Consider the following 12,769-nt stretch of genomic DNA (forward strand, 5'->3'; position numbering starts at 1 on the left):
CTGATCATATGCATGGAATCTGTTGCAAAAAAGGAGTGGTGGTGAATTTCAAACTTGGCATTTAAACAGTGAGATAGTATATAACTTTACTAGGATGAAGTGTTATGTTTCAAAGGATGCCTAGCAACATAGAATTTCACCATGAGTCTAACATGTACTAGATTTCAAAGAGTGGTTGAAGCACTAAATGAATTTCAAATTAAGAGTAGGAAATTCAAACCAGCATTACTCTTAACTGGCTTCGCTGTAACCACTGACATTTCTCATCTTTGAAGGGTGTTCTCTCAATTTGGCAAAGCTTTAGTAGTTCTGTATCTCAGAAAAAGCAGCAAGAATGTATTTTATCTTTGCATTGTGCAAAATTCTGATCAGTATCTAGAAAAACAATTGCAGTGCTCAAGACAAGGCTTCCCCTGGATTTTATTTTTACAGAGTTAACCTTTAATACTGGGCACTTTTTCAAGTCTTTTCAGACTGGACAGTGGTATTTGCTGAGTGGATATTTCTGTATCTGTGGCACTTACAGGATAGTTCCATCAACCTGCTGATGAACTTTGTGCCAGTGACCCAAATAATTGGTGAAAAGGTGAATACAAGATGCAAGGCTAGTGAATCTGAAAACAGTAGATACAAGGTGGGAGTTCCACATCTAAAACATTACTGTGCACCACTTGAAGGAAATTCCATGGGATTTTTTGGCAAACAGAGGGGGCCTGCAGCTTCATTTGTTTTCAGGTTCTCACATCCATTGTGCAAGATCGAAGCTGATATTGAGCAGAATCAACCAGGGGTTCTCCTCTACTGAGAAACATCCATGGGAGAAGGGAAGGTTTGGGGGAAACAGCTACTGTGAAACTTTTTCAGAAAGAATGGTCCAAACTTGCTGTAGAATCTGGTGATACTAGGAATGTAAAAGTTATCCATCCACTTTTTGCTCATAGTGAATGCATGACACCTGAATTAACAGTTCACATGTGTCTTCTGGCTGTTCTGAATTGCCCGAAGACTAGCCCATACAAGCTGTGCTCATCAGAGACCCAGCCCCAAGTGCTCTAATTTAGCTTCTGTATGCTCTGGTTTCGTGTGTGCTCATTTTTGCCGGTTATTCTGTGTGAAACTTGGAGTTACAGAAATGTGTGTGTTAAAATAATGTTCATGTGAGCTGAGAATGTACCCTGAGCATTTTACAATATGGACACGCGCTTCGGTCTGCAGGATTACAGCTGCTCAGTGTTCAAAAGATACATCTGAAGAATAAAATTTGCGTAAGTGGGTTAATAAACGTTGGCTCGGTGGAGCTCTGTTAGTTTTGTACTGAAGGATTCTGTACTGTCTAATTCAAAAATTTAGCAGGCTGTCTTGTAGTCCTAAGATGGTGGTATATTAAATGGCTTAGTTTTAATAGGTTGTGTTATTATCACTGTAGTGCTTCCCTCCAACATGTGTGTGAATTCATCTCTTTGTGTTTAAGTGAATAATGGGGTGAGTTAGAATAGAAAACTTTCTAATTCTACTTGACTTTATTTCTTAGCCAAAGTGAAAGAGAGGAATTTGAAACAGAGTTCAAACAAAAGTATGAACGAGAAAAGATTCTGCTGACAGAGGAAAACAAAAAACTTACAAATGAACTTGATAAGGTGAGTGCTGATTAGTTAAGCCCTGAATTTACAACTAGTGTATGCTATGTACAAATTGGACAATATGGAGCTGCATTGGTTATAACTACCTTTTAACTGAAAGTAGAAATTGATGTTACACAAAAAATTGGTGATTAATATTAGATATGAATAGTGTCTACATGCATCTGAACTTGAGAAGGCATGTGCATATATATGTGCATATATGAGTATTTATGTGTGGGAATGGAATTAGATGGTCTTAATTTTGGTAAGATTAATTCTAGACAACACTGTAAGCCAAAAAAGAAGGATTATTTCATTGTGTGACCCAAATATAAAAACACACAGTTAATGATGTGATTACTTAGAATACATTTGCATGTCAATCGTTTGAAATACCAGGGCCCCTCCTACCCTTTGAGATTAAGTGTTGCTTTGAGATATTAAAAAAATACAAATGATAAGGCATATTAACTGAAGTGTGTTGAGCAGGTAATAATTACGATTCGTGCATTTAGATTGTCTCTTTATTGTTCATTTTGACAGGTTATTCAGTTTCATTGTGCATTATCCAAGTCTTGCTAAACTTGTCTATTCTTTCTGTAATGCATTAGATTTTCTAAAAATATGATGAAAGTACAATGTTCTTCAAAGTAAGCATGTTTGCATGTCTGTGCTCAAATTAAAGTATATTTTCATACCAGTGTAAGACACACAATATATATGCCTATATGTAGGCTTAGTCCAAGAAAACTAAGAAAGCCTAGTCACTTTGATAGTTTTTCTGCTTTCTCTCTCCCCACCATTAGCTTTGTATTTTTCTTGTCAAATGACATATAATAAGTAGGCATATTTAAATTATAAGCCCATTTAAATGATAAATAGGGTGTGGAGTTACTCATATTTGGAGTAAAAAGCAAGACAGATTTTAAATTGGCCATTCTTTAATCATTTTGAATTGTTAATATATTTCAGTACTAAAAGAAGCCTTTCACCTGAGATTCATTCTCCTAAGCAGGCCTTCCTCTAAAGTCTGTCTGGTCTCTGATTCCAATTTGACTTTCTGAATAATAATTTAACATAATGAAGGTTTAGTTCCCAATACCAGCTCGGGTTAGCTGTGGCTTTTGTCTTCCAGAATGTGCCTGTATGAATGGCAGCTATTAGAATGAGAGAGGTTAATTGCTAGGTATAACATATTGTACTTAGAGATGTGCATTTAATTTCAATTTCCCTGTCTACAAGTAAGTAAAATGAAAAATAAGGGAATATGAGACACCTGGAGAATCTCAGGACTGTCTCATGCCTGTATCTGTTCAGTCTCTCTCTCTCCATGGTTACTAAACAAGGGAGAGAGTTCAGCAGTCTTATCTGAGCTGTAACAATTTTTATGCCTTTGCTTTGCTCTTCTAGTACAGATTTTTCTATACAGAACATTCCACACCTGTATGGTGCAAAGCAGAAACCTTCTAAGAGTTGTAGAGGTATTTGGAGACTAATTCTCAGAAAACTCATTAATTTGGTAGAGTGAAAATGTAGTTCAAGTCCTTAAAAGTGGCTTTTCAGTACAGCTAAGGTCATACATAGGAAGAGATTCTGGCTTTCATTGTTACATGGTGTTTATTGTGATGGCCAGTACCAATTTCTAAAGCAGATGCAAGGTGTGGGAGAGGGGAACATGTGGTTTTGAGTCTGCACAGAGATGGAGTCACAGCAGTTTATACTTCTAACGAGTTGTTTAAATTCTCCTTCAGCTCACCACCATGTTTGAGAGACTGAGTATGAATAATCGGCAGCTGGAGGAAGAGATGAGAGACCTGGCTGATAAGAAGGAGTCTGTGGCCCACTGGGAGGCCCAAATCACTGAGATCATCCAGTGGTGAGTACTCTGCTCTCATGGCATTGCAGAATCCCCTCAGTATGTGGTGGGGCTGGTGCTGAGTTTTTGTCTTTGCACATGGCACTTGGGAGTGCTGAGGTGAAACCTCACACCCGTCTGGGATTCTGCTGGGGTTTTGGCTGAGATGGTAGTAATATACAAATCCAGAAAACTGTGTTCCTCCTTAAGAGTGAAAGTGTCTCACCAAACAGAGCTTTTCAAAGTGCAGGAGAATCATGGTCATTGGGTGTGGCTTGTGGGTATGGAAGAATGCTGAAAGGAATCGTGCTGAGCTCACGCCTCTGAGAGGGAGCAAGCCTGGGAAAAGTAGTGGCTGAGTATGTCTCGGCAATAATTTCCTTCATCTGCTTGGCATGTGGCAGAATGGAACAAATACAGTGCAACTTTTATGTGATTTTTTACAAGGAGAGTATTTGAGACTACCACAAAGCCAGTCAAGTCATGTTTCTAATGGTACTTCTGCTAAATAATGATGTTATCTTTCTAGAGTCTTCTGTCCAATTCTAGTAAATTAAGAACAAGAAAAAAGGTTGAAACTATTAAGAGAAAAAGATTGTGTATTCTAAGTTTTTCATCTATCTTTTTTTTTTCCCTTCATGCCTGCTTATCTCCCCTCACCTTTAATGGTCCACTGCAGTGTTTCGCATCTACAAAACCAGTTTGCATTCAGATATTTATTTTACGGATCATCCACTTCTAGGAAGACTTCATCATGATATACTAGTATTTTTCTGTTACTAATTGATTATTCCCTCCCCCTGTTTTTCCTATCTCATGTTAGTGAAAAAATTGAACCTGTTGTGCCCAGGCAAAAATGGGAAACATTGTTTTAGAGAAACCTATTTTGCTGTTGTTGTAATGTTAGTTCAATTTCGTTGTCCACCTATAGGGAAGTTTGGCTTTTGAATAGTGCCATGTGAACACATAACAAGGCATAAGGGCCATCCCCGAGGTTTCCTGTGTGTTTTAAACCATGTTTGTTGCATAAAATTATGTAATGCTGATCTGTGTTACGAAGTCCATTGTGTCTCAAGGCATTGTATTTGTAGCAGAAGTAAAAAAATTTAAAGGGTCCACTTTTTGTGTGTGTTCTTTTAAATTTTGTCTCTCATACCGGTGATAGTAGTGGACAACCTGAATCACAGAAATTTAAAACTGTTAATTAACTGTTAATTTAAACAGCTTTTAATTTCTGGCCAATTGGAAATGTTTATTCAGAAAAAAAATCAAGGTAACAAGTGATACAAGTCTATAATTTCACACTCCTTATTGCTTTAAGGTCGTGCTTATCTGTCATAATGCACCAAGGTAATCAAACACAATTTTTCAGATTTACATGTGAAAACAGTCATAAAACTTGCCAGTTGTAGGAAAAGACAAATCAGAATTAAATGTAGATTGTTCCACTTAACATGATGTAAAAATGTACCAACAGCCATTAAGAATGTACCTTCTCCTTTACTTTTATGAGAGTGTTTAATATTTTAAGATGTATTACTGATGTGGTTCAGGCAAATGATAAAGCATTTTTCATGTTAGGGATGTCACTGTAAAGAGTAAAATGGTTTGGCCTTGAGTTTTTTGTTATCTCTGACAATACTTAGTGAAAAAAGATCTGGAACATGCAAGACTAACTTTCTGAATAACAGACACTATTTTACTGATCCCTTATGATAATATAGTGTCTTCTAAATAGTACAGAAATAAAAATTAAAGAATTATGTGAAAAGGAGAAAACAGAAGTACTAGGGCAAACATTAAGGGAATCTAAAAAGTCTGGCTTGGTTCCAGTTTTTCATCACTAAACACATCTCAATTTTTCCTCCATACTTTTCTCTGCTTATGTTAAAATTTTTTCAGCTATGTGAGGCCTTATCTTAGGTCACATTTTTTCCTTGTTATGTTTAGATTTTTCCATGTGGTACCCAGATAATCTGGTCATGTCCATCTGCTGTTCTTAGAATTCAGCACTGCATACTGAAACTAGGCTCTTCTCTGGGGAACATGGCTATAGGAAGTATTAAAGCATCCATTATAATGATAAATATTTTAAAAGAAAAAAATCCACACCTAATTTTGGAGAAAACTAGTCTTATTTAATCAGTCACAAGACTGTGTTTTTGTCAGAAGAGCATGCAGTTTAAATCTGTACCTAAATACTCAGTGTGACAATGGAATGCCTTGGAGCTAGCTAAGTAGGGGAGACTTTGTGAGTTCCCTCTTCAAAACTTTACAGATTTCTCATACAATATTACATTAAAATACCTATTTTGGGTGCATTATTTCCACCTCTTAAACACTGCCGTGTCCTTTTTCTACCATGATCCAGGAAGGATAAGAGGCAGGATCCAGGAAGGATAGTTACTGGATTTGTAAACAGTTTGCTCAGAGGCCTGTTCAAGGGACTTGTTCTAGTCCTGTTTTGAGTAACACAAGCCCAAGAAGTCCCTAAATTCTTTTAAGTGCTTTGCCATCTAATGGATACCTCTCAAGAAATCTCTTCAAATTCGTACTTTGGATGGTTAAGATTTGTCACTTTCTTCATGATTCCTGCAACCCTTCTAAATTGCTGTTTCTCACAGATTTTATAACTTGTGAGTAATTTCAGTGGCTTATCATGTTCCTTTAGCCTTTCCCTGCTCTTCTACTCTGCTTTATTGCATCTTCTTTAGGGATAATGTATGAAAGCCTTTTAATCTTGCTGTTGTTATCTCAAGATACCATAAACAAGGCAATATTTTAATATAAACATTTGAATCAAACTTTCACTGCAAATTCTGTTGTGGACTCAACAGACCCTCATGGATCATTCAGCCTTAATGGAGCTATTATATTGACGAGTTTATATTAGCCAAATCACTCATCATTCCTTGACAAGAGTAAGAAATACTGAGGCTTTTATAGTCAGCTATAAATCTTCCTATGGGAGATGGGAAAGAGATTAATTGCACTGGAGGTTAATGCAGTCACTTTAAAAAGGAATATTTTAAATAGCCGTGGTACCATATTTCTGTGCTGTGCAGAAAGGAGGTCACTGGAAATCTTGGTAGTGATTCCCAGCGTACTTGGCAAGAACCTTAATTTGGGAGGGATTAATGTAACCTAGTTGCACAAGTCCTAAGGTAGAAAACTCAGTAAGTCCCATGACTAGTACTCTAGAAGTCTGTTTTTCTCACCACAGGTTGAAAAGAAAGCCTGCCCAACTCATTCAGGTGGATAATTCTGTATTGTTGAGTACGTTTATGTGGATGAGCTGAATCCTACCTGTTTTGCCTGTAGAATGGATGTTAGGCTTAGATTCAGCCTGGCCAGAAGCTCTCATTGTTGTTTACTAGAATATTCAGTTCATATTTTACTTACCAGCCAGATTTTTTTTTTTTTACTATTGTTGATTTTCTCTCAATTGATTTACTTGGAAAAAACCCCACCCCCTCCCAACACTTGTAAACTAAATCAAACCTAAAGAAGCCCTGAAATTTGGGTTGGGGGTTTTTTGGTTGTTTTAAAATCTGTTTGCTCTCAGAAAAAAAAGCACACACAAATTTTGAAAAAAAAATAGCAAAAATTCTATGCATGTTGAACTGTTAAGAAACTCAAAACGTGTAAAATTCTGAGATGTGCTGTATTTGAAGTAAGAATAGTCAGAAGTTAATTATCTCTAAAATAGAAATTCTGGAGGGTGGGGTGAAATTTCAGGGCTCGGGAGCAGAAGGAAGTGGTAAAAATTTTTAGAGAAATATTTTTAAAAAACAGGTTTTATTGGAGACAGCAGGGGAAAAATTAAAAATGAGGTTAGAGACTTTGAGTATACTGGGACGACAACAGAAATTTGAAAGCACCGAGAGACTAGAGGAGTCATGACTCTCAGATTTCCTTGGGGTTTTTAAATCAGGTTAAACAGAGTTTGGTGTAAGACCCCAGGGCTTTAAGACCACTTCTGTTGAGCAAAATTCTTTGGTCCTCTGGGTCCATTTTGTATTGTAAAGTATCCCAGCTGGAGACCCACTGAGCATCCTGACAAACACCATACGGATGGCAGCCAGTGGTTATGTGAGGGTTGTCATGATGTTGGCTCCAACCAAAAGGTCAAATTTAATTTTACAGGAACTTGTACCATATTGCTCTTCTGGGTTCTTCGCATTGATGAACTAAGCTTGCAAGGGCAATTATATCTGAAAACAGAACAGTTAATCTAAATTTTCAGTAAAGAAAGAAGTGACTGGGTGGAACCTGAAGAACTTCCCTTCCTCAGGTCTCTTGCTGTGCTTGTCAGGGCTCTCTGTCAGAATGAGGACAAGGAGAGCAACATTAGCAGGAGTTACTTTGCCATTCTTGCTCTTTTTTTCCTTAATTTTAATTTTTTTAAGCCAGCCAAATGGAAAAACCTCAGCAAAACAATAACAAATAATAAAGCTCCAAGAGCTCTTGGGTCCACATAACGCTTAATCAACGTATGTCATTACTGAGAGAATTTTGCCATCTAGTGGACAACAAAACCACCTCGGATCCAAATTTTACTGCTTTAATTTACTGTTTTCTAGAGCCTGAGGAGTTCCCCTTGAATTCAGTACAGATAGTTGTAAAAATTTACTTTATGTTTTCATTTTCTAGATTTCTATATGTCTGTGGAACATCTCTCTTAGGTTTTTGCATGTGCAGCTTTTCAGCATTTAGAGCTTGAGGGTTCTGTGCATTATAAACCAAATAACTGAAGTGTTTCCTCGCCTTCCATCAGGAAGGATGTGCCATCATAAAAATGGGCATAGTAATTGGACCCCTTTTTTTCTGCAAAGATTTTCCATGTCATTAATAATAGAAAAAATTAAATGCTGATTCCTAAATCACTTTCCCTTCTCATACATCAGGAAGACTTACTCTCACCTTGAGAGCCTCAACGTTCTTTTTATTCTTGCTTTAACTTTTTTCTTTTTACAGTGTATTTAATCTTGCGCTTACTACCCCCAAGAAGCATCTTTAACTACTTCTCACATCTTTTGCCCACTGTTGTAGACATAGTAGTTTGTGTAGGCTCAGATTACCTGTATCTGGTTGTCAAAATGTGTCATCCAGAATGTTATGGGAAAAGAAGTTGGAATGCTGCTTGCATGGAGTTTTGATGTACCTTGAGAAAAACAGTGACTCATTAATATAAAAACTCTCATGACTCTAATAGTCAGGACATGCAGGGTTTTCTTAGATTCCTCCCCACCTCTTGAACTAAATTATAAGCAGGAGACAATGAAGAGAAAGCCCAATAAACGTTTACTTTTTCATCTTGGGTGTGAGATTTGTGGAAAATGGTTACTAATTTTGCTTTTGCCTCCTCTGTATTACAGCAATCTGTCTTCCTTAAATAAACCTTAAACTGCACACCCAAAAGTCACCACAACCTGCAGATATTTAGCCTGTGGCTTTCACAGTGTGATTGTGCCTTAAGGCCACTGTGGGAAAGCTCTTCAGTTCCTCCCTTGCCCATGACAGTTCAGAGTGTGTCTTTCTTGCCTCCTGGCAACTATCTATAAATCTGTGTTGAAACTTTTACTTTTATAATTAATGCTAAACTTGCAAGTAGCACCATTTCCATGTGTGTATGAACCCTACAGTATCAACCAGAAAAACTTACATTGCCTATAGGCACGAAGGGGGAAACACTTCCTGCTGGAAGGTCACTGTAAGACAAAATCAACCATCTGGAGAACTCTCTTCTCTAGTCCAACATACTTAGGCTTAGAGTTACTTTTCAAGATCAGGAAGCAAGGATAAGTTAATTCTCATGAAACAGAAAAAATGTTTTCCCACTTTCTTACATTTTATTTAAAGCTGTTTGATGTTCAGTACTTAGAGCAGATCCTAAACATTTCAGTGTTTGGTGTTGATAGACTTAGCTGTGATCAAGCTGTGGTATTACCATGCTGGTCTCTGAGGCAGCTTGGGGACTTAAATAAAAACCTTGCAGACCTGATACTGCTCTTCTGTGGGCAAAATGAAGGTGTTCAGAGCCAGGCATGTGAGGAAATGGGGTGGGCGCGGTGATGTTGGGTTTTCTTCTGTTTGTTTGTTTTAGGTTTTTCATAAGTTACTTCGTTTCAGTCAGTTAATTTTTTAGCAACTTTCTTTACATGTTAACACCTGAGGCAATGTGAAGAAAGAACCTTCTGCTGTGATTAATCACAGAAAGTTGTTGTTCTTTCTTTGTAACTGATGATCAAAGAATCTGAGAAACAGGCATGTCTCCTCCTTGTTGTCTTTACACCCAGAAAACATGTCTGGATAGAAAACAAGCTCGGTGGATGAGACAGCCTCTTCTGGCTTGTGCTGTTTAATAACATTAGAAGTAGACTCTCCCTGTTTAATTAGCACTTCTTGAAGTAGACTCACTGTTTAACTGCTAGTTCTCATAGTCACTTGGTACAGTAAAGTTAACCATGAGTTCCAATATTATCTGGACAATTGAATTGTTAATTATTGGTTGTGAATTTTGTCTTAATTTGCTCCCTAAAAATAGGTTGAAAGATTTCTTTCTCACCGTCTCAATTTCAGGTAGCTGATAGGTAGTTCTTAAATTTTCATTCCTTGTCTTAGTGATGGATATTGTTTAATCAAACTCCACAAAGCAGCAAAGAATTAGTTCTGTGTGGTTTTCTGTTTGGGCTTTTGTTGTTTTTCTCCTTATGTTTTATGATTCTTTTTGTATTCTGTATTTATCTGTTTCTGGTTGTTAGCTTGTTGGAGGGACTTCTGTTTTTCTTTAAATTCTTTGGTTAAAACATCTTATTTTTTCTGATGTAATTGTTTAGGGTAAGCGATGAAAAAGATGCTCGAGGTTATCTTCAAGCCTTGGCCTCTAAAATGACAGAAGAGCTGGAAGCCCTGAGGAACTCCAGTTTGGGTGCTAGAGCTACAGTAAGACTTTACTTCCATATGTCAGAAGGGGGTTTTTTTTGAAAAACCCACTGATTGGATAGTTTCAGCTGCAGCAATAATTTGTCTGTAGAGTCTATGTTAATCAAAAGTTAAACTTTCCTAGAACTTCCCTTCTGAATAACTGAATACCCAATACCAAACTCCTGTGTTAAGGACATAATAGGCTGAGAAATGCAGTTGTTGAAGTTAGTTACATTCCTCATTTTCAGCTTCTTTTCCTCTTATCCTTTCCACTCCATTTTTTGATTCTTTCCTAGGACATGCCCTGGAAGATGCGACGCTTTGCAAAGCTGGATATGTCTGCAAGGCTGGAGCTCCAGTCTGCTCTTGATGCTGAAATCCGAGCCAAACAGGCTATTCAGGATGAGCTGAACAAAGTCAAAGCTTCCTGTATCTCTACAGAGTGGTAAGATGGAATTGTTCTGATGCAAATTTACTTTGATACCACCCAGGAAATGTCATCAAATCATTACTTTTATCTACCTTGTCTGTCGAAATTTGATCATGAATGATATGCCGGTTTCATACACCCAGATGAGAAAAAAACCTGCATCTCCCTTCATTGTTTGAACAGCTGAACACTTACTGGGGAAAGTTGAAGTCTTGAAGACTTTCAGAGGGAGCACTTTCTCTTTAATAACGTGGTCTCTCCTAGTTGTGAGTGTGAGTTTGTGTCTTAGAACACATTCTTTTGTATTCTGCTGAAACTGCATTGGGTTAGCTGACTAAAATCAGTGATTTGCACAGTAAGAAGTAATAATGCTTATGGACTAGTATGAATTTTTTTATTCCTTCCTCAGACCTCTCTCTTTCTCACTTCTACCTCACCACCCCCACAACAGAACTTATTCTGAGTTGGGTGAATGCCTGAAACAGGGGGTTGGGTAGGAAGTGGTTCCATTTTGCTAGGCATCCAGCTTCACCCTAGCTCAGAGCACTGGTGTGTTTTGCAGCTTTAGGAAAGCAGTAGGATAGAGCTAAAATTCAAGTATGTTACCTGTAAAATGGGAACATCTGGTTCACCTACCTTGAATGTTTTTCAGGCCAGGTAATGTGATCATAGGCAGCACTGGAGATCGTGTAAGAACAGGAGAGCCAGTTTGACAGGCAAGAATGAGAAATGTGCTCAAATTGCAGAGTAGTGTTACCTCTCATCTGTGAGTCAGAAAGCACTGAAACAACCAACTGTAAAGGAACTGAGAAAAAAAATACTTCAACTGAATCTATTAGTATCACAGGTACTTGATTAACAAATAAATTTTATTGAAAAACAGGACTTTTTAAAACATAAAAATACATACAGTCTTTTTTTTCCCATTCACAGGATGCAAGCTCACACAATTACTTAGAAATTAGAAACATGAAAAACATGAACCTATTTAAGAGATAAATTGCTTTTTTTCTGTAAACTAAACAGGTCCCAATAGATTTATTCTGGCATTTGAAGACATTAGGAACAAGAGTGACTTGTATCATGGGTTCTCAATATTTACATACATTTTTTGTGTTCTTTTGAAGTAAATTGCAAGAATCTGAGAAGAAGAACATGGAGCTTTTGGCAGACATCGAAAGGCTGAAAAAGGAGACAGAAGAGCTTAGATCAGAAAAGGGTATGGCAACTGATATCCAAGTAAATAGTGTGTCACATTGGTGGGTACATCTTATCAACCAAGTGTCACCTTGAAACTGAAATATGATACCAACATGTGAGCACAACACTTGCATGTTAAGATGTACCCACAGCAGTTGCATTTGCACTTGTAATACTTGTAATACACAAATACAGTTTTGTTGGGACCTTTGACCAGTAAGGTATTATTTGAGTGGAGACTGCATTGTTTTTATTTGGCCTGTGTGTGGTAATTTACTGCCAGAAATATAGATATATTATTATATATTATTATAATATTATAATAATATATATTATATTTTATTTTATTATATATTATTATACTGTTAGAATATAGATATATTTCTAACATTTTCCCCTTTATGATGGGTGAAGGTATTTAGACATCAATACTGATCATAATGTTCTCCTATGAGTGTTTTGGGCCTGTCTAAACAGAGAGTAAACAACTGCAGAGGAATTCCTAGCATTTGTTTGTTTCTGGGATGACTTAATTGATAGGCTTTGCAGCCACAGAGTGAGCAGTGTAGTCATGAGTGTTTTGCTGTGGTATTAAGAGTATGTTCTGGGATTACTGTTGCATCTGTCCAACACTATTTTGCACTGTTGCTGGGAGAAGAGACTTTTTTGGTAATTCTGCAATGAAAAAAAATTCATTAAGAGATGATTAATGATTTGGCTGATTCTTTGCAGTTT

The 12,769-nt window shown here is 37.1% G+C and overlaps 1 protein-coding gene across 13 annotated transcripts in view; it reads left to right on the forward strand.

Annotated features, from left to right (window-relative positions):
- The window catches only part of CDC42BPA (CDC42 binding protein kinase alpha), a 184,512-nt gene that overhangs the window by 127,199 nt on the left and 44,544 nt on the right, over nucleotides 1-12,769 (forward strand). For all 13 annotated transcript variants that reach the window (XM_017730140.1, XM_017730150.1, XM_017730145.1 and 10 more), the window contains 5 exons: nucleotides 1,532-1,637; nucleotides 3,374-3,498; nucleotides 10,317-10,422; nucleotides 10,701-10,849; nucleotides 11,962-12,053. In XM_017730140.1, the coding sequence (XP_017585629.1) occupies nucleotides 1,532-1,637; nucleotides 3,374-3,498; nucleotides 10,317-10,422; nucleotides 10,701-10,849; nucleotides 11,962-12,053 (578 nt within the window). The remainder of the gene's footprint in view (nucleotides 1-1,531; nucleotides 1,638-3,373; nucleotides 3,499-10,316; nucleotides 10,423-10,700; nucleotides 10,850-11,961; nucleotides 12,054-12,769) is intronic.

The sequence above is a fragment of the Corvus brachyrhynchos genome, unplaced genomic scaffold, assembly GCF_000691975.1.
Source record: "Corvus brachyrhynchos isolate BGI_N302 unplaced genomic scaffold, ASM69197v1 scaffold101, whole genome shotgun sequence".
In the NCBI taxonomy this organism is placed as follows: domain Eukaryota; kingdom Metazoa; phylum Chordata; class Aves; order Passeriformes; family Corvidae; genus Corvus; species Corvus brachyrhynchos.